The sequence below is a fragment of the Typopeltis vanoorti genome, chromosome 8, assembly GCF_054136105.1.
Source record: "Typopeltis vanoorti isolate ZY-2024b chromosome 8, IOZ_Tvanoo_1.0, whole genome shotgun sequence".
Taxonomy (NCBI): domain Eukaryota; kingdom Metazoa; phylum Arthropoda; class Arachnida; order Uropygi; family Thelyphonidae; genus Typopeltis; species Typopeltis vanoorti.
Genome location: NC_143556.1, coordinates 51,075,566 through 51,098,805, shown reverse-complemented (window position 1 = coordinate 51,098,805; position 23,240 = coordinate 51,075,566). Strand labels below are relative to the sequence as shown.

At 36.8% G+C, this 23,240-nt stretch overlaps 1 protein-coding gene across 1 annotated transcript in view; it reads left to right on the top strand.

Moving 5' to 3' along the window:
* Positions 1 to 23,240, top strand: part of Uch-L5 (ubiquitin carboxy-terminal hydrolase L5) — a 176,831-nt gene that overhangs the window by 72,020 nt on the left and 81,571 nt on the right. The window contains exons 5-6 of the mRNA XM_090397231.1: positions 6,480 to 6,541; positions 19,411 to 19,541. Coding sequence (XP_090253357.1) covers positions 6,480 to 6,541; positions 19,411 to 19,541 — 193 coding nt within the window. The remainder of the gene's footprint in view (positions 1 to 6,479; positions 6,542 to 19,410; positions 19,542 to 23,240) is intronic.

The following is a 23,240-nucleotide window of genomic DNA, read 5'->3' as shown; positions in this document are numbered from 1 at the left end:
TGAATCATGTTGCATCTGCTATCGCTGAAATAACAGCACCAACTTTAAATGCCTGCTGGAAAGCAGCTTGGCCTGGATGTGTTGCAAACAGTGCAACCATGTAAATATCTACATTATCAGCTGAAATCATTACTTTGGCACATGAAATTGGTGGGGAAGGTTTTGATACATTTAGTCAGAACGATGTAGATGAATTGCTTGTGGATAATGCCTTAAGTGACGATGATATTATTGGATATTGATTAACTTTAGATATCATCGAAGATCCAGAAAACGATAGTGAAGCAGAAGAAAAACCTGTCCCCCTCACTGCAAATATAATTTCAGAAGGTCTTGAACTGTGCAATAAATTGGAAAATCATTTTCTTATTAATGACACAAATTCTGAACGAGCCTTTAAATTCCAAAGTGAGCTGAAGAACTGTATGTCTGGATATTGCGAACTGTATAAAGAATTAGTGAATCATCATCGCAAAGTTTAACACTGATTACATTGTCAGAAACAAAAAAATCAGCACAGAACGAGGGTGAAGCTAATTCTGTTTGTGAAGAACCATTGTCTTTACCATACAGATCTAATGTTCTGACTATCTCTTCTGGTGATGAAAGTGATTTTGCACCAGTTCGCAAACGTTGCCAAATATTGTCTAATAGCGATGATAATTCTGATGACAAAATGTAAAAAAAAATTATTACTTTTCAATAAAATTAAATGAATAAAGCTTTAAAACAAACTTAGGCATTCTTATTTTCCTGAATTTTCATAAACTTTTTTTATGTGATTTTAGGTTTATTTTAATTCATTGCTTCGGTTTTATGTGGTTTTAGAAAATTATGGAACATATCCCTAATTTTTCAACGTAAGTTAGATCTTTTTTTTGGGGGGGGGGCGATTTTTTATATGCGGTTTTCTGTGGAACGTATCTACCACATAAAAAGAGACCCGACTGTGTGTGTGTATATATATAAAATATTCATCCAAGCTTGATTTGCTTAAGTAAAAGGCTGGTTATATTCCACTAATTCAAGCCCTACCCAAAGGCCTATGAGTTGTGGAAATACCTTCTGAATATGAATGCCATGCCGAACAAGGTGGCCTTTTGTGGCTTCCCAGTTTTTAATCCATCTAACTTTAGTGCTAGAAGCACTAAAGTTAGATGGATTTGGGGATGGCACCTAAAGCACCCATTATTATTGGAACAACTTTCGTTTTCTTTTTGCCAAATGTGTTCAACTTCAACTTGCAACTCACGATACTTTGTAACTTTTTCAGTTTCTTTTTCATCAATTGGCTATCTCCTGGTACTGATATTTTGATAAGCTGAACATCCTTGTTTTCACTTTTTTGTAACCATTGTTATATCAGATGTATTACATTCCAAGCTTTTGTCAGTCTGGATTTTGAAATCCCAGAGTATTTTAGCATTTTCATTCTCAATCACTTTTTGGTCAACTTAATGCTTCCAATAGTCTTTGGATAACAGCTGATAGAACAAAACAGCTAGACTCAACTCCTCAATAAACCACTCTTTGATATCTGTCCATCAGCCACCCTCTAATCCAGATCACCAGATTCATATCCATCTCCATTTGCTCCAGTTTATGCAATAGAATTCTATGTGGAATCTTGTCAAATGCTTTTGCAAATTCTAGCAATATCACTGAATAGTCATTTCCTTTATCCAACTCCATTGTCCCCTAAAAAGTAAGCAAGTTACTAAGGCAAGACCTACCCTTCACCTCTCATAAAACTATGTTTTCCCTTATAGTGTATTATATTCCTATCCACCCATTCCTGGATTCTCTTTCACCGATTTCTCCAATACCTTAACCACCACAGCTCATATCTCACGAGCTGATTAGCCTGTAATTTGCTACTTCAGTCTTGAAGCCTTTTCATGTAGTTTGACTATTTTGTACTCTTTCCACTCCATTAGCACCTTCCCACTACTGAGGCTTAAGTTAAACAGCTTTGGTCAGAGGAGCTGATAATTTCCTTGCACATTCTTGTAATACATGGGCAGATATGCCATCTAATCCCATGGCTGTGTTCGTGTTGAGATTCTGCAATTTAGAGAATGGACAAAATGGAGATGCATATTTTATGCATCTCTATTTTGTCATCCTCCATTCTCCTATCTGGCATTGAACTGATAGTGCAATGCTACCACCTAGATGGTACACTCCTGCAAAATGCTTTCTCATGAATTCAATTATTTGGTTTGATTCTGTTACCTTCCTTCCTGCCATCAGCACTTTTTAAAGTCATCATTCTATAGTCACTCCTTTTACTTGCCACACAACAAAAGAACCCATTAAAGTTTCTTTTGGCCTCATCAGCTAGTTTTTTCCTCATAATTAGCTTTGGCCTTCCTTACTATACCAGTTACCTTCTTGCCTAAGCCTTATACTGCTCATTGGTATATGACAGTGATGGCGAACCTATGACACGCGTGTCAGCGCTGACACACTTGAGGGTTTCAGGTGACACACCTTGGATGTTGGAAAATATTGGTATTCTGATGAAAAAACTAATTTCAATAATTTCAGTTTATTAAATTAATTGTATAATATGAATTCATAGATTGTATATCAATGTCCTATTAAATAAATAGCCTAATATGATATGTATAAGTCACCATCTATGATTAAGTAGTTAAATTTATAATGCATGTATGCAAGCGGCACATCAACAGTCGGTATTTTAAAAAAAAAGATGTTTGACACACCTGGGTAAAAAAGTTCGCCATCACTGGTATATGATGATCACTTTCTTTATAATCCTTTCAACCTTTTCTTTGTGTGTGCAACGCCTGCTTAATGAAGCTATTCATCCATCTAATTCCTACCTGATTTATCCTTCTGATTTTAGATATACATACATATACTGCTTTCTTCAAATATCCCTTGACCTCTCATGCACCAACATCTCCCCCCCCCCCCCCACACACACACACTCCAAATGCTTATGCAGTCACTCAGTTGAAAGCTGTCTGCTCAGTTTGTCACAATCACTTGCTTTGTTGTTTTACATATACCCCTACTTAATAGAAAATTCTGCATGTCTGGCAATCTCCCAGGTCAAGAGTACATGAATACTTTCTCCAGGCAGTGTTAACTAGATTAGTTAGTGTTAAGTTCTCTGCAGCGATCAAATGTAGCACTCTTGAATCTTGTGTCTCTATTACATGTTGCCTCAGGTAGTCATCTCTCAGCAACTGTATAAATTCCCTGTCTGTGACTATTCTTCCTCTCAGTCTATGTCCCCCCATAGTTGAATTCCCCCATAATAATTACTTGATCTCTACTTATCATGCTAATTTGCAAGTGCATGTCATCTACATTCTCCCATATACCCCTTAGATTACAGCAGCAAATTAAATATTTAGTCTTGTTAGCCTCTGTGAGACAGAGGCAAACAAGATTCAGACAGCCTCAAATGAACTGTCCTCTGAATCCTTATTCTCCTGATGTACTTCTACTCTTTTTGGCTTTTATTCCTCTGCTACCATTAGTAGCCCACCTCATCCTGTTCCTCCTTCTGTCCTTTCTGAAGACACTATATTTCTTGCATTATATTCCTGTGACCATATCCTGTATATACTCTCTTACTCCACTGGTATCTATCCCACAGGCTAGAAATTGGCCTATATTCAACCCATTCCCAAGAAGGGTGACAAATCACTGCTATCTAACTACCACCCTATCTCATGGAGAAAACCATCAATTCCCAACTCCTACGCTACCTTGAAGGCACCCAGCTAATAATCGACCGCCAGTATGGATTCTGTCACTGTCAATCAACAGGAAATCTACTCACATATATCACCCATCTCTAGACAAATGACATGGAGAATTTTTTTAAATCTCAAGTAGTTGCACTTGATATCTCCAAAGCTTTTGACTGGGTCTGGCATAAAGGCTTTCTAAGCATTTGGTCTGTGCCAGGACTTCTGCATTTGGATTGTCAGCTTTCTGTCTGGACGCACCTGTGTGATTGTGAATGGTTCCATATCCTCTCACCATTCAACTAATGCCAGGGTTCCACAAGGTTCTGTTATCTCGCCAACCCTCTTCCTTTTATATATTAATGACCTACTATAGATGACAGCACATTGCACTCCTTTTCATTTGATAAACCTTACTCTACACAACTCACCTCAGCCTACAGAATATTGATTACTGCTCTCGCATTTGGAGTGGGGCCCCTAAGAGCTCCCTCAAAATGCTTGACCCAATACAGAGGAGAGCAGTTAGGTTGATTAATGACATCTCTTACCAACTCAGTCCTTCCACTTTTGCACAGATGTTTGGTTTCTGCAATATGTGTATTCTATAAATATTTCCATGGCAAATGTTCATCCGAAATAGCATCAATAATTCCCCCCACTTAGTACTAAGCCCATTGGAACACGTGCAGCTGCTGCTCAACATTTCTTCATAGTACACACACACATAGAACAAGTTTCTTTTCCTCCTCCTTCATCCCTGCTATTGTGTAACATTCTTTCCCCAGTGTGTTTCCCAAGGAATACAATATACAGGCTTTTAAATCAAATGTAAACAAGTTCCTCCTTTCCCAACTTACTACTCATATACAGTGCTAATGTACTATAGGTTGATCAGTCAACCTCTCGTTTATAGGCTCGACATAAAAAATAAATAAATATCAGTCAACCTTGTTTCACTAATTGTCTATAACTTTTGGCCAAGTTGTGCTAACAAATGCTAAAATATCCTCAACTTTATTTCAAATATTCCTGCCATTAGTATACATAAACTGCATACCTCCTTGATCCCACCAACTCCTCTTACACCTTGTGTTACTTAGCTGACTAAAGTTAACCTGGAGTGCTGCATTTTGCATCACGTGGTCATTTCCCAACTTAAGAACTTTTAGGTTGCCTGATCCCCCCCTAAACATCCTAGTTTTCCCTGACTTTGTACTTCTGAACTCTCACTGCTGAACAACACTTTCTCAAGACTCCTGACACTAAATCCATTTAGATGGAAGCCATTCACCCTATATTACTCCTACTTTCCTTCCATCAAACTCCACACCATTTCTCCTGCACAATCTGTGCACTGACTCATTCATGATCATAGCACTCAGCACCTCTATCATACTCCGGCAACAGATTCACAACTTTTACTTGCTCACTCTTCTTTATCACATGCACTAGTAATTCCTTAGCAACTCCATGTCCTCTCTCATACCACACTTTTCACCTGCTAAATCATTTGTGCCAACCAAAACAAACATCTCTCTTTCAACTTAACTCTGCATCCTTATAACATCACTGATATCTTTAATCTTAACTCCAGGAAAACATATTTTTATCACATTCTCCTCAAGGACCCCTTATATCAATGAATTGCCATACAAAATCCAATCTGTATTTTCATGCATGCACTCTATTATGCTCTGCTTTCTCTTCTATCTCATACCATCTGCCAAGCATTTCTCCAATCACTCAATCTCATGTTTTGTTCTGCGAAGAACCCCCACATGATTGCACCGTCTTTTCCATTACCATCTGATCATTCTCATCATTTTGCACCATGTCATTCATACATACATACACTCACTCATACCACTCGCAACACTAACTACGTCAATTGCATCATCACATATTTCCTTCTTCAAGTTAACCCTGTCACTCTTACTCTTTTCACACTTATTACATTTGCTCACAAAACACTTCCAACAAACATTTTCCCCAGTTACATTCTCTTTCCAAAAATCTCTCATTCTGTGAAGGCCAGACATTTCGCACATGCTGCAGCAAACATAATTATGCATGTTAAAATTACCTGTCATTATTTTGCGCTTCGTTGCCATGACACACAACACAGTGTACAATAAAACAAGTAGTAAACCTTTAAAAATCATACAATTACAGACACACTATCCTTACAGTTAATCACACAAACACCCATAAATATAATTATGCAAAAATGATGACTTAATTGTCACAAAAAACTTTCAAAAAGAACTTATCTCTCAGCACCAGTATTCACGACTTTCACTATTTTTGTGGCAAAAGTTGTGCAATGTATACAGCAACTAATATGGCATCTTCCATAGCACATTCCATAGCCTGTGCTATCGAAGATGCCATTTTAGTTCCAGTTCATACTATGTCATTTGAAAATGTGAATTCTTGCACTTATTAATCTCATATACATTGCCTTGTTCTTACAGATTGATTGTAAACTATCATTAAAATGAATATACACTTTAATTTAAATAAAATTACAAGAAAATTTAAATAAAAATTCTGGTTTCATATTAATGCTTGACCTTATCCTTCTCCTTATTCAGAAGAAAGGCCACTTTTGTTGTAGTCCTTTTTCAGTTGTTTCCAGCTAAAACAGGCTAAATATGTTTCTAACAGTTAACTAAAGAATTTGCGAGTTTTATGATTATTATTGATTTTCCATATTTTTAATTTCATATGAACATCCTTCAATTTCAGATGAAAGGACTTACGTTGAGCAATTCTGATACAATTCGGGAAGTTCATAATAGTTTCTCAAGGTAAAAATACTTTATGAAAAGCTTATTTACTAACTTATTTAATGAAGTTATTATTAATAATATTTTCTTATAATGTTTAGTTTTGGGTGATTATATGCTGCTATACATCCAGTCCTCTATAATAAATTCATCAAGCTCAGAGGAACATATTTTTGTAGTGGGAGGTTTGCTGTGGTAATTTTTTGTTTGAATGGTAGTCATGTTTTAGTTTACTGTAGTGGAATTACTTATGAGGGTGATCTGAAAAGTTCTCAGCCTCAGCCATAGATGGCAATGCTATCGGCAAGATTTTTTTTATCTAAGTTGATACATCTGTCATAAGCATCCATGTGAAATTGCAAGTCATTCTATCAAGTAGTCTGTTTTATACAGCTGTCTGAAGCAAAAGTGTTGTCTGTATCCCTTGAAATGATACAGAATATCATGAGTATCATGGTTATAAAATTCTTTCTAAAAGAAGGTTTAATGCCAAAAGAAATTCATTCAAAGTTCATAAAAGTTTATGGACACTATTCTCTTTTGTTTTCGACAATTAAGAAATGGGCTGCCGAGTTTAAACATGGCTGTACCAGTCTTGAAGATGATCCACATGAAGGACATCCAAAAAGTGTAACAACATCAGAAATCATTGATCAAGTGCATAATATGATATTGGATGACCGGCAAGTCAAAGAGCATGAAATTGCTGAGACTACAGGCATTTCAAAAAAATGTTTAGGATATATTTTGCATGAAGAATTGCAAATGAAAAAACTTTGTGCAAGATGGGTGCCACACTTACTCACAGCAGATCAAAAACACACTCGCATGAAAATTTCTGAACAGTGCTTGGAGCATTTTAACAAGAATAAAAACTGATTTTGAGCATCGATTTATTACTATGGATGAGACTTGGATTCACCATTACACACCAGAATCCAAACAGCAGTCAAAACTGGTTGTTCAGTGCCAAAGAAAACAAAGTCAGTTCCATCAGCAGGAAAGGTCATGGCATTGGTGTTTTGGGATGCTAAAGTATTTTGTTTGTTAATTATCTTGTAAAGAGTAAAACAATAACTGGAGAATATTATTCTGATCTTTTAACCAGACTAGATGAAAAAATTTGTGAGAAAAGACCTGGTTTGCAGAAGAAAAAAATCATCTTTCATCAGGACAATGCACCTGTCCACAAAGTTGTTTTGGCAATGGGGAAAATTAAGGGATCTGCACTATGAATTGTTGGAACATCCACCCTATTCCCCTATTCCACTGCTACTCCCTCTGACTTCTGTCTCTTCCCAAAACTAAAACTCTTCCTTGCTGGTCAGCCTTTTTCTTCAAATCAAGAGGTGATTGCAACTGTAGAGGGCTATTTTGCAGATCTTACTGAGAACCACTACACGGACAGGATAATGGCTCTTGAGCATCGCTGGAATAAATGTATCAGTCTTAAGGGAGATTATGTTGAAAAATAAAAATAATTTTGAAATTATAAATTCGTTTTTTCATTGTTAAAATTATTTTTAAAATTTCTGTTTGGATTCATTTCTGTTAAATAGGGTATTTTCATTATAATTTTCATTTCCTACAAATGTACATATATTCTTAAACTTGAATTTTGGGGAACTCCCTTGATATTTTAAATATCAGGGTTTACTCTAAGTTCCTCTTAATAACAATAATATACTATAGAATGTAGACAACTGTGGTGACAACAAAAAAATTAATTTTTTTTAGTTATGATTCCCCGAAGTTAAGCCAACAGATGATCCTTTATGTTCACTTGCTGTTGATTACTGTAAGCAGAAGGGTGCTATGCTGATTCCTCAAAGTTAAGTTGGTCCGTTACGGGAGGCCTGCTTAAATAAAGCTGCTTGGAAGGAGTTAAGCTGTTTGCTAACAATCATTTCTTGTTTACAATTCGAAATAGTTACACCTCTTGTGTTTTGTTCGTGCAAGGCAATGAAAGGTGTGGATTTTAGCACATTGCCAGTGCTCTGGAAGGCAAACAAAAATGGTTGAGTTACAAACGAAATTTTTAATGAATGGTTCAATGTTTTGTTCCAGAGTTAAATGCTATTCGATGGGGAAAAAAAATCTGGACTTTAAAGTTTTATTGATTATAGACGATGCATCTGGCCATTCTGTTTTAGAACACCCAAATGTGGAATTTTGTTTTCTGCCACCTAATACAACATCCTTAATACAACCACTTGACCATGCTGTGAACACTACCTTCAAAACTTACTAAATAAGAAGAACATTCCAATTCATTTTGGATAAACTAGATAAGAATAATCCACTGACAGTTTATTGATGTGTGGAAGAAATTTTCTATTTTGGATTGCATCAAACTTGTTAAGTTGGCGGCATTATCAGAATTGAACCCATCAACTTTAAATGCATGCTGGAAAGCTACTTGGCCAAAATGTGTGAAAAAGAAAAAAGTGATGATGATGAAGAGATTTCACTCACTACAAGATTAATTAAAGAAGGATTTCAAATGGCTAGTAAATTGCAAAGTCATTTTCTTACACATGATCCAAATACTGAACAAGCTGAACAGTTTAAACTTGAACGGAAGTCATGTATGGTGCGATAAAGAATTATACAAAGATCTAGTCAAAACAGGATATCAACAATTAATTACAGAGTTCATGGTAAAAAAAAAATTACTTCAGAATTATTAAAAATTAGTGCTAATTTAGTTCCTATTACTGAAGAAAATATTTTGCCATTGAAGTATGAACAGGATGGCCAAAGTGTTTCAAGTGCAAACAGGAGAAAGAGGGAGTGATGTGATTGAGACTTTTGACAGTTCATGGAAATTTTTCATTTTATGAAAGGTGGGAAAAGGGCAAAAGGATATCATTGAAAAATGAAAGATTTTTCTCTATGAGTGGAGCATGATTCAAGTGGATTGCCATTGGATGTTGTGTGTGCAACCAGTGTGAATGAATTCAAGAACAATTATGATAGCCGGTGTGTGTAGTAGCCTCCTTCAATGAGTCCCTGACATCCTGGAAGTCTCTCTTAATAACAATAATATACAGACTGAAAGTTCAGTTAGCCAGTCAATGGCAGTGTCTGGGAGTAAATGCATCATATCACTGATAATTCCTGAGGCTTCCAGGAAAGGAGTTATCAGTGATATGATGCATAGTCTACACACCCACCAACACACACAAATAGTCAACTCTGAAATTCCCCATCATCATCATCAAATTCCTGCCATGTACCCTCAAGGGGTGTACAGGATATGATAGTACTACATGAAAAAAATTACATCATTATTAATTTCCTATCTATAATTTTCCTCCAAATCAGTCTGTTACTTGTCAAGACTCCAACATTATCAGATCTTATATTTCTATCGTCTAAAGCACTTTGTACAGTATCAATCCACCTATATCTTGGTCTTCCTCTAGGTCGTTTTGCTGCCAACCTGGCAGAGAACACTTGTTTTGTTAATCTTTCCTCGCCCATTCTGTTTAAGTGACCATACCACCTGAGATTAGCTCTGCTAACACATTCCTGGATGCTGACAATGTCAAGTTCTTTCCTAATATCCTCGTTTTTAATATGATATTGCCATTGATGCCATCTGTTCACGCCTATAATCTTTCTCAGACTCTCATATCTGTGGTCTCTAGTCTTTGGTCAAGTGTTTTACTTCTGACCCAGCTCTCAGATCCATAAGTTAAAACTGGTTTGAACACTGTCTTGTACACAGCTAATTTAGTGTTCCGACTAATTTCTCTCTTCTTCCATATGAATTTATTCAATTGACTTCCCACCATACCAGCTTTGCTGATTCTGTTGTCTATTTCTATATTTAATTTACCATCTTCAGTAAAAATCGTGCCTAAATAGCTGAAATGTTTTACTTGTTCCACAGGTTCTCCATTCACAACACAGTTGACATTTTCATTGATTCTGCCTATTTTCATTGTCTTTGTCTTTTTATTGCTGACCTTCATACCATATTACAACAGCTATTCACTTTAGTCAGAGAATCTTGCAGACTTGTAGCAGATTTATTTAGAAATATAACATCATCTGCATAAAGCAAAGAGCTGACATTAACATCTCCAATCTTGATATCATGTTTAATACCACTTTCCTTCATAATGTGATCCATATAGATAATGAATAACAGAGGGGATAATGTACATCCTTGTTTCACACCAGATTTAACATTAAACCATCTTCCTGTACTTCCTTCAATTCTAACTGCTGACTTACAACTCAAATAAAGACTAAGTATTCCTTGATATAATGCCCCATTGACACCATATAACTGCAGCGTATTGAATATCTTCTCTCTTGGCACCTTGTCATATGCCTTTTCCAAATTGACAAAACTTAAATACAGATCGTTGTTATATTCCCATGCTTTCTCGAATATTTGTCGTAAAGTGAAGATCTGATCCTGACAGCCTCTATTTGGCCTGAATCCAGCTTGTTCTTCACCAAGCTTTTCTTCCACAATTCTTCTCAACCATTTCTCAAGTATACTTGCATAAATTTTGCCAGGAACACTCAGTAGGGAAATACCTCTGTAATTCTCACATGCAGTTTTATTTCCCTTTTTATATATGGGTACTATGAGAGCTCTACTCCAGTCATCGGGAATTCGTCCCTCTGTCCAGGCTTTCTGAACTATGCAGTGCAGCCACTGTAAGACTCTTATACCACCATACTTCAGCATTTCTGGTCGAATATCATCTATTCCTGCTGCCTTTCCACATTTCAAGCCTTTGATGGCTTTTTCTACTTCTAGTATGGATATATATTTCTGACTGCATGCCTGGTCAGTGTTTTTTACCACTGTGCTGTCATCACTGCTTGTTTCATTTAGCAGTTTTTCAAAGTAATTACTCCATACTTCAAGGATATCTTTTTCTCCCGTTTTCATGTCACCTTTATCATCTCTAATTCCTTTTACAGCACTATTTCCTCCATTTTTAAGCTTCTTCAACAACCTCCAGAATATTTTGCCACCTTCTTGATATTTATTTTCTATATTCTTGCCAAAGTCCTCCCATTACTTTTGTTTAGCTAGTTTTACAGTGTTTAGCATTCTTGCATTTGTCTCTATATTCTCTAAGAGCACAAGCTGACTTATATGACAGGAACTTTTGGTATGCTTTCTTCTTTTCCTTCACTGCCTCTTTAACTTCCTGTGTCCACCAGGGAGTTCTGATTTTTTTATCCGTATGGATAACCTCACCACATGCCTCTCTGGCAGAATCAATCAATGTTTTCTTCAGAGTTTGCCACTGAATCTCCAAGGTTTGATTCCTGTTCTGAAACTCGTTCATTTTTTCTTCAATAATCTTTGTGTATTTTAGCCTACAGTTCACATCTGAGAGCTGCTCAACTTTTATTCGCTTTAAAACTTTCTTACATGTTATTCTTTTCAATATGAAATTCAATTTTATCCTGCTCAAGACTAAATAGTGATCACTTCCAATTTCAAATCCTCTGTACACTCTGGTGTCCTGCACCAGGGAGAAAACATCACTATCAACAATAACATAATCAATGAGACTTTTCTTATTCCTAGCCTCTTCTCTCCATGTGAATTTGTGCACATTTTTATGTTGGAACATGATGTTAGTAATAACCAGTCCATGTCCTGAGCAGAAATCCAACAGATATTTGCCATTATTATTCGCTTTGCTCTTTTCTCCAAATTTTCCCAAAATATTTTTGTATGTCTCGCAATCATTTCCTACTCTGCTATTTAGATCCCCAACAAGGACCAACTTTTTATTTTTCATTGTGTCAGTTGCTTTTTCTAAAGCCTCAAAAAATTCCTCCACTTCTACCTTAGTAGAACCTTTTGTGGGACCATAGGCACAAATAAGTCTCATTGTCCAGTTCCCCATTCTCATATTTGCCCACATTACTCTACTTGAGACTGACTGCCATTCAAGAAGATTATCCTCGTATTTTGTGTTGAATACTATGGCTACTCATTCTTTTCCTTGATTGTCATTGCCTGAATATAACATTTTGTATTTATTGCTCAGAAAGATCAAAAAAGACAAGTTTTTGTCTTTTTTGTTTCAGTCACCCCTATTATGTCGATCTGGTACTTATATAATTCTTCCGTTAGCTCCATTTCGTTGCCATTCAGGCTTCTTATGTTGATAGTACCGATCTTTAACTCTGGTGATGTTGAGTTGGAGTGTGTTTTCAGGTTTGTTCCAGTAGCTGACTTTTCACTGTTCGCCCTGGTTCCCTGGCGAAAACAACGAGGGCCTTGTTTCACCGGGCGACGCCCCAGCCGGCATGAAATTTTGTCATGTTGTACCATCATTCTATATTTTGGTTTAACCAATAAGAATACAATTTGGTCGGCTAAATCCCAAATTGCCAGCCCATCCTCATCCGTTCAGTATCCACGTAGATACCCAACAGGGTGCACCATGAGAAGGTGAGGATTGGACATTAGGTCAGAAGCCCTGGTCGGTTCTCCGCATTCCTTTAAAGGCTATGTGGAGGTCTCCTCTCAGTTATACAGCTTTGACCCTTAAGCACACCCCATAGAAATTCCCCATAATGTTGTAAATGGATACAGCAGCCTTGTCCAATCCTAAATCTGTTTATCCGACTCTAGAAATGTCGAGATAGATTGAATCCCAGCAGTTCGATGGTTGGATCTCTGATCCAGTGTTTGTTTGTAGTTCATTCCAGAGTCTTTTCCATCAATCCTGGGGACTATCATCTGGAAATTCCACAAGCCATGGGAGATCTGTGGGCAAGGCAGCATGCTGGAGGTGAAGAGATATCTTGATGAATAGAAAGATACATGTTATTTCTAATTTTCTTTATTTCTTTGATGATAGCTTCTTCTCTTCTGAATCATGGAGTAGTGATGTGGGGAAATAACAGTTAACTGTGGGAAAGAAGTAGCTCGTAAGGTACCAGAAATGGTTCTCATTGTTATGTTAAATTGTGTCTCTACAAGAGTCATGTGGTGATTTCAGCTCCAAATTGGCAAACAATACTCTGCAACAGGAAAGATTAGAGCCAGGGCTGCTGTTCTAAGAGTCAAGGCATTACAATCTCAAGTTGTGCCCGTCAACTTGTTTATGATGTGGTTTCCGATGGATATCTTCAATTTAGTTTTTTCCAAATGTTTTTGGTAAGTTACCCTATGTCAATGGCAACAACAAGGTAACAAGGGTTATTTTCATGGATTAGAGTCCTGTAGCAGAAGTTTATTTTTAGTTTTCTATGAGCCTTATGATTATTTAAGTGGAAAGCAGAAAAAACAGTTTTGCTGGGATTAGGAGATAGTCTCCAGTGTTCAAAGTAATTTTGTAGTGTGCTCAGATCTTTGCTCAGTGTTTCCTCAACACCTTGGAAGCTCTTGTCTTGGGTGGCGATAGTTATGTCATCAGCATAGATCAAATTTCTACTAGCTGTTGGAGGGGTATTGCTTGTGTACAGGTTGAATAAAGCTGGGTTGAGGACAGCTCCATGTGGCAATCCATCCTTAAGATAAATTCTGCTTTTTTTTATATTTTAGTTGCTTTATAGAGTAAACCTCCCTTCTATACAGTGTCATAAGCTGATGTTAGGTCTGTGAAGGCAGTACCTGTTTTTAAACCCTTTTGGTATTCAGCTTCTATATGGGTTGTGAGATTGCAACACCTTCTGCCTGGCCTAAACCCAGCCTATTCACTGGGTAAGAATGGTTTCTATTTTTAGAGAAATTCTAGAGAGAATAATCCTTTCAAAAAGTTTGTAAGGAATGCAGAGTAATTCTATAGAGCAGTAGTTATGAGGGTCATCAGTTGATATGTTAGGTTTTGGAAGGGCTATTATCTTTGATTCATGTCAAAGTTTTGAGAGCTGTTCATCGTTTATTATTGTGGAGAAGAAATTAGATAGCGAGGATTTTGTTCTTGAGCCAAGGTGAGTAAGAAAGTCTGGAAAAATGCCATCAATTTCATTTATAGTTATTGGATTGGAGTTTCCTGTAAATGTAGGACATGATAAGAAAATTTTTTTTATAAAGATGATGGATCTCTTTTTTGGTGACTGGGAATTTTGGGTTTAGCCTTTTTTGTGCTAAGATTTTTGCTATACTGTTAGAGTTTACTTTCCCTTTAGTCCTGTTTGGAGTGTTGGTTCCTCCTAGTCGACAGAGCAGTTATCAAGCCTTGCAACTTGATCTGGTAAAGTTGAGGTTGTTCAGTTCTTCATGCCAGCAAGCTCTTCTCCCATCATCCAAGGACCTTAAGAGGACAGAAGTAGTATTTGGATGGTTCTGTTGTTCATACTCTGTCAAAAGAATACTACTTTCAGTTGACCAGCATGGTGTGTAGATTTTTCTGAATTCTTTCGGAATGTGTTTCTTGCCAGATGCTATAAGAAATTTGGTGAATCTTTCATAGTTATCAGCTATGGGTGAAATTATGTTGAGGTTCAGTAATTTTGGACAGTTTACTTTCCTGAGATTTCCTCAGGGTTTTGGGAAACTGTTTATTCTGGGAATTATAAGTCCTGATTAGGCAGAGTCTGTGCTGGCTGTGGGGAAAAGGAGGCAGTACTTTCCTTTTGTATCAGTGGTGGTAGAACAGAGATCAGGGTTGTCTCTGAACTCCACTTCCAGATTTAAAGGTTCAAGGTTGCTTGATGTCATAGATGATGTAGAGGTTGTATTAACATCCATCTGTTAATTGCAGGCCTAGGTTGTCATCATTATTGTATTCTCCATAGTGTACTGTGTGAGTTAAAATCACCAAGGATGATGTCAGAATGGACTGAATGAGGAAGTTGAGGAAGGCCTGGCAATCTATGCAAAAGCATAGACTGCCAGGCCATGTCTTTCATCAGGTTTATTAGTGAGAAGAATGTAGCCTGGAATGGTAATATTTCCTTGTGGGGTTTGGTGAGTCTCTAGTAGTGCAACGTCTACTTTGTGCTTAGTAAGAATGTTATTTAATACCTCTGATTTTGATCTAGTGAATCCCTCAATATTGAACTGGATAATATTCAGTCAATTCCCAGTGTTCTTGTTTGGTTTAGTTCATTCATTTTTAAGCAGCCACCCATGTTTGGTGAGAAGTGGAGGAATAGTGACAAACAGTTTGGTAGTAGTGAGTGAGTAAAAGGTCATTTATTAAGCAAACAGCTTTCTTCTGGATCTATTTTGAAAGATGTAGTTTTTGATGTTCCACCTCAGATATGACAGCAATATTCAAAGGTTAGACAGATCTGGGATTTATAAAGCATCAGGAGTTGAGCAATATCAGCATACACCAGCTTTGCTAATTCCATTATCTTATTTCCACATATATTTGCTATCTTTACTAAAAACTGTACCTCAATAACTGAAATAATTTACCTGTTCTACAGGTTTGCTGTTCTGTTGTCTATTTCCATATTTAATTTGTCATCTTCACTAAAAACTTGCTTAAATAGCTGAAATATTTTACCTATTCTACAAGCTGTCCATTGAGAATGCAGCTGAAGTTTTATGTCACTGCCTACTTTTGTAGTTTCATAGACTGCAACTGAACAGGTCCACAGGTGGTGGTGAATAGTAGATTATCCCCCAGATATGGAGGGGCAGCTGCGAGATAAGTAGGGTAACCTGAAGAATAAGCAGTCCTGGACCAACAGCTGCATTGCCACCAGGAGTGGTGGAGCAGCCTTTGGCAAGGCTTCTCAAACTAAAATGCTGTGATATGGCATGCTATGCTGCCGTTAAATAAGCATGCTCCCCTGAGGAGGTACCTGAAGAGAAACTGCAGCAACTGTCCACCAGGTAAGGTGCAGCTGCACAGGCATCTGATCCTCGATAGGAACAGCCTCTATTTCAGGTATTGATGGTAGCCTGCACTGGTCCCCAGCTAGGAAAGTAGCAACTTCTGACTAATACTTCACCTTTGGATTCCCAATGCCAACTAGGTATCCCAGACACTACAAGAAATGAGCATGCAGTATCAAAGTAGACATACTGGCTTGAATGTTGCCCTGGTCAACAAGATTTGTGTCCATAGGTTAAGCAGAGGGCTATGCTTGAAAAGTCCACTACAGTCTTCAATCACCTTATTTTTTTTTATTTTTGGAACAGCCTTCTCATGGCTGTTCCAAATCCTTTTCTTCTTGATTAGTTGCCTGCATGTAACACTTGTGTTATTAGTCTTGAGATCTCTTGTATGCGATATTGACATAAAAATAAAAAAAAATAGTGCTATCAGTTCTCTGTGCATCCTTGATTGTACATAGCATTCAGTTTGATGGAATTAAAAAATAAATAAAATATTAAAAGGATGTGAAAGAATGAAGGAGAGAGAGAGAAGATAAGTAGTGAGTGAATACACACAAGCAAAATCTGCATATGGTGCACGTATTGGTTTGGCCACAGTGATTACTCAGTATTGTATATGATTCACTTTTTATTTAATGATCATTGAGTTAGCCATACTTTGACTATTGTGATTGTGTTATTTCTCTTCATGAACATTGAACACGTAGGAGGAGTTGCGTGTATACAGGCATAAATATAATGAATTTGGGAAATTTGTGGAATACATGCCATTGCTACCCTAGATGGACTTTTAAATCACCTAGTGGATGATTGATGATAATATTTCTATGATTTTTCCTGCTGCTACTTTTAAAAAATATAGGCAACTTTCATTTAGCTGAAATCATTTTTTACTTCTACACACACTACCTTTAGTAACAAAGAAACCATAACAAAATGTCATTGCTACTCTAGATGGACTTTTAAGTCCATCTAGAGTAGCAATCCCAGAAATAGTTGTTCACCTGTTATACTGATGGCATTGATGAATGATAGACTGATGAGAAAGAAAAAACTTATTTAGTTTATTCAGTTTGAATACTTATAGTTATATTGTACTGTTTAGGAAAGTATGAGAGTTTCAAAGAAGAAATGTTTCAAAATCTCCTATCTTTCCATTCGAGGCATATCTCTTTATATGTTTGCTAGTAAACAAGTTTACCATAGTGAATTTTGGAGCTTTTGGTGTTCACAAAAGAACTTAATATCACTGCGATGGGGACTCTTTGGTAGTTCATATCAGCATACAAATTCATTAAGACTTTAGTACAGGTTGACTAGTTTCATTTGCAAAGAGTATGTGGTGTTGAAGGTCATGAATGAAGAATATTATTAAATTTAGAACTGACATTCACGTGTATTTATGAAATGAATCTGAATGGGGTGATACATTTTTTCCAATTAATGTACTTCTCTTTGACTTTTAGTGGATATTTTAGGTAAAGTTCAAGTTGAGAGGAATATGAGAACATTCACTTGAGAAAATTCACTCAGCTCTTTATTAATGGCAAGCATTGGCAGTGCTTGCCATTACCAAGCTTGAACTCCCTCTTAGTACATCTGGCAGAAGAGTGGAAGTGAGATTATTTGCTGGCTGACCTGTAAACTTCTGAAAGAGTTATCACTAGATTCAGCCTAGTAGATATCTAGCAACAAATTTGTGAAGATAAAGCACTTGTGAAATGGAAGAAATATTGGGGTACAGCCATGTTAGTCATAATCCTGAGAAACAGCATTCATAATTGCATGGTATTCTGAGACTTTATTTTGAATCCATGAATTTGGAAACTTCATGTCACCACTGAGTAAAGTGGTGGTATCACACTTGGCAATAAAATTCATCCACCACCTTGTGCTGCCTAGTACTGCAGAGACTTGGCGTTTTCTCTGAAGAATGTAGGTACCCCTTGATGGTTCATAACTGGGTAGACTCTTCTAGATTTATCTAATGTCTGTATGGTTGGAGATATACTCAGCATACTAATAAGACCATCATTTGGAATGTTTGAGTATAGGATATCATTGAGTTATCAGAGGATATCATTAGAATTCCCTGACATCCTAAATGGATGCATATGCAAATTCCCTGAATTTGCATGTGCATCCGTTTAGTTTGAAGCAAACCAAATATTTCCATCAGTAATTTTGATGCCAAACCAAGTAGATTAGTTGGGGGTGGGGGGGGGGGGGGAATACTGCAAGTTCTCTCTTTTTTTTTTTTTTTTTTCTAGCTTTCTCAAGAATAATATTTGGTGTAATTTTAAGTAGACTAAATAATAACTAATTTAGTTATTTTTGCCAAAATTTTGCCCCGAATACCTACCATAGGAACCTACCTGCAGCAGCCTTCATGAACTATCCCAATAAAAATATGGTTGTCTCAACTGCCTATTATATGGGAAACCCTCATCTGCAGACAGTCGGCTCAATGGCAAGAATTCTTAACCAAAACCAATAGGTGGTATAGTTTTAGGACTGTATGCCTTCCTGTATTTCTCCTATTCTATCTGTTTTTATGTTGCTCTCACCCACAAAATGTTAGTTGCAAACCCATACATAGTACATTTTGTACTGTGAGTGGGCCAAGGATTTTTTGTTTCTATTTTTATCTATTTCATATATTTTTTTGGTATTTTTAATATATTTTTTACATAGTCCAGAAATCCTGCTCTCGAGACCAAACATAGAACTTTTTCAAGCCACTTCAGGCCTCCAATAAGCAGGGCAGTAGTCTCATGCTAGGTGATGAAATTCATCTCTCACCTAAGGACAATTGTAAACATCGATGCCCACAGTGGGATTGGATTCGAACCCACAACCTATTGGAGAGTGGGTATGCTAACCACTCATTCAACTAGGCTGCAATTTACTGAGGTCTGCCTGTGTGTACATGTTGATCAAGTGGATTACTCCCTAAAGATGCCAATTTAACTTTGGCAAAATACTGTAAATAAGTAAATTTTTAGTTATTGTTTAGCCAACATTGTCAATTTCCAGAAACATCATCATGTAGATTGTGTGTGTGTCATTTTATTTATTATTATTTTTTTTTCAGACAACAGTTTTTTGAATTTGAATCCAAACATAGTAATAAAGATGATGACGTTTTTCACTTCATTGGTTACGTTCCTATTGATGGCCGCCTTTATGAACTAGATGGTTTGAAAGAAGGTCCAATAGATTTAGGTAATTGAATATTTTTAAAACATATTTAAATCATAAATATTTAATATCTGCTTTATTCTATTGTACTTACTTGAAATAAGTGAAGAAAAGAGAGAGGGGACATTTTTATCTTTTGAAGTCATTAGAGAGCAGCTGACTTGAAGGAAAAGCTAGTTCTTGTTGGCGACATAAATAGCAGAGTAAGAAATGGATTTCATACATACAGGAATGTTTAGCAAAAAATTTGGAGAAAAGAGCACAAGTAATAATGGTAAGTACTGCTAGATTTCTGTTTAGGATATGAACTAATTATTACCAACACCATGTTCCATGTTTCAACATAAAGATGTGCTGGAAAATCGTATTGGAGAGAAAAAACATAAGAAATATGAAATCATACATAATTATAGGGGGTCATAGCAGAAGCGTTCACGTCACAACAACCCTCTCATTTCAAGCTGCGAATTCTGCTACCAGTGATCTATATAGCGCAATGCAATACAGTCTTCTATAGTTTTCTACAGTTTTATAGTGCGACTAGCATCTTCTTTATCAGAGACACAATGACTAAAACTCAACAGCCCTTATGGGAACCAATCCTGACAATCATCTCACACAATACAGAGGGCCTCTCCTCTGTAAAAGAAGATCTTATTGCAAAAATGTGATATTTTATGTCTACAGGAGACACACAAAGGACTTCAACAAGTCAGACCTAAAATTGCTGGAATGAAGCTCATAAAAGAAATACCACATGAAAAGTACGGAAGTGCTATCTTCACTCGGCAGGAGCTCCAGATTACAGGATGCCTAATCACAAACCAAAATAACATAGAAATCCTTGGAATAGATCTGGATAACATCAGTGTTTTCTCAGTATATAAACCACTTAGTATAACCTTTGCTTTTGAAATGTCCCAGTACTTGACACAAAGGAAATCTGTTATTATTATAGGCAACTTTAACAGTCATAGCACATAGTGGAGTTATAGTGAAACAAATGAGGATGGAGAGTTAGTTGAACAGTGGGCTGAAAGTAATCAAATGAATCTTATACGCAATCTTAAACAGCCATCATCATTTAACAGTGGAAGATGGAAAAGAGTTTATAACCCAGACCTTGGATTTGTTAGTAATAGAATAGCTAATCTGTGCACTAAACAGGTACTTGCACCAATCCCAAGTTCACAACATAGACCAATAAATGATGCAAGTTTTCCCACCAGTCTGACTTAAGGAGATCCCACTTAGAAGACGCTTTAATTTTAAAAAAGCTAACTGGGAACAGTTCTCAAGAGAATTAGGCATAAACCTGACCAACATTTCACCCAGCCCAGAAAATTATGGAAAGTTCATCAAAGCTATTAGACGGTCTGCTACCAGGCACATCCCGAGAAGTGTAGAACATGTTATATTCCAGGTTTTACAGAGCACAATGTGGAAATATATGAAAGATATTGTGACCTTTATGATAAAGATCTATTTTCATCAGAAACAATTGATGCAGGAGAGGAACTTATGGCAGCACTGCCTGAAAAAAGAAGTCAACAATGGGCAGAGAAAATTAAAAGCTTGGATATGAAACACAGTAGCAGGAAAGCCTGGCTCTTACTCAAAAAATTATCTGGTGACCCCACAACAGCAGCAACAGAAGTTAATGTAAATGCAAACCAAATTGCAACTCATCTATCTCTGAATGGTAAACCAAGTACTGAAGGAAAAATACCTAAAGATTGTATTAAAAAGTTAGGGATTCAGAAAATAATCTCTTCAAAGCACCATTTACTAAAGAGGAACTAGAAAATGCCTTAAAACCAAGTACCGAAGGAAAAATACCTAAAGATTGTATTAAAAAGTTAGGGATTCAGAAAATAATCTCTTCGAAGCACCATTTACTAAAGAGGAACTAGAAAATGCCTTAAAACCAGGAAAAGCTGCCGGTATAGATGATGTCAGAAACGAGATACTAAGGAATCTGGGAGAAAAGGCAACAGAGTGGTTGTTAGAATTTTTCAACTTTTGTTGGAAATTTGCTAAAATACCCAGCATATGGAGGCAAACAAAAGTAATACCTATCCTGAAATCGAGTAAACCTGCTGAGTATCCAAAGAGCTACTGGCCTATAGCTCTCCTATGCACAACACTGAAGCTGTATGAGAGGTTAATCTTGAACAGACTAAGTCCAGAAATAGAGAAAGTGCTGATAAAATAACAGGCAGGATTTAGACCAGGAAGATCATGCACTCGACAAGTATTAAACTTAACACAGTTTATTGAGGACGGCTTTGAAAGGAGGTTAGCGACAGGAGCTGTATTTATAGATTTGACAGCAGCATATGACACACTAAATCTTAGAAAGCGTATAGTCAAAATTTACTGCATGACAAACAGCTATCGGTTAGTGGAGATATTTAGGTCGCTGCTGTTCAGCAGGAGATTCTTTGTTGATTTTCAGGGAAAAAGGAGTAGGTGGCGTATCCAGAAAAATGGTCTACTTCAGGGAAGTATGCTATCTCCCCTTCTCTTCAATATATATATATATATATATATATATATATATTGATGACTAACCTATAAACCCACGGTCAAGAACCTTCTTTCATCTATATATATAAGAAGGTTCTTGACTGTGGGTTTAGCTTATCAAGCAAAATCCTTTGATGACATTGAGAATCAGCTCACACAAGAGCTAGAAACCCTTACAGTTTACTATAAGGAAAACCAACTGAAACCAAATCCCAGTAAAACCCAAATGTGTCTTTTCCATCTCAATAATAGGGAGGCGAGGAGAGAGTTGAATATTGAATGGAATGGTGTGAAACTGGTCAATTATCCAAATCCAACTTACCCAGGTGTTACACTAGATAGGACCCTAATTATAAGCGACACAAAGAAGTCAGAAGCTAAACTCAAACACGTAATAATATTCTGTGCCAATTAACATCATCTCGGTGGGGTGTAAATCCACAAGTACTGCACACCTCTGCACTGGCACTCTGCTTTTTGACAGCCGAGCATGCTAGCCCTGTTTGGGAAAGATTATCACATGTCAAAATTATTGATAAGGTTCTTAATGCACATGTCTGCACATTACTGGCTGCCTTAAGCCTACAAAAATTGACCATCTACACTCACTGTCTGGTATTGCATCTCCTCACATCAGAAGGACTACACAGAGTAGATATGAGCGGAAACAATAACTAAATTATGAACGGCATCCTTTGTATGGACATGTTGCAGTACATGAGAGGCTAAGATCAAGGAAAAGTTTTATTAACTCGGTGGAACCGTTGGTTGATTCCATAAAAGCTACAAGGTTAAGAATGTGGCAAGAACAATCTCCGGAGGCTCCGAACTTAAACGAATCTCTTCCTTCCGGCTTACATCTTGACTGGCAACGATGGAAGACATTGAATAGACTTCGTTCTGGAATGGCCAGATCAAAGCAGAATATGGCCAGATGGGGCTACACAGACAATGACAGCTGCTCATGTGGTGAAACACATACCATGGATCATCTTCTGCAGTGATGTTTAATAGACATTAATAATATATGTACCCGAGAAGTGCTGCCCTTGTAGTTCGCACATGAAATAAATAAATTACATAATTATGGAGACACGTTACCATGTTAGCTTTTATCTTTGTTAAAATTGAAAGTACCAAAAGGATGTTAAATGACATCCTTTCAGTACTTTATTTTCCTGAAGAAGCACACAA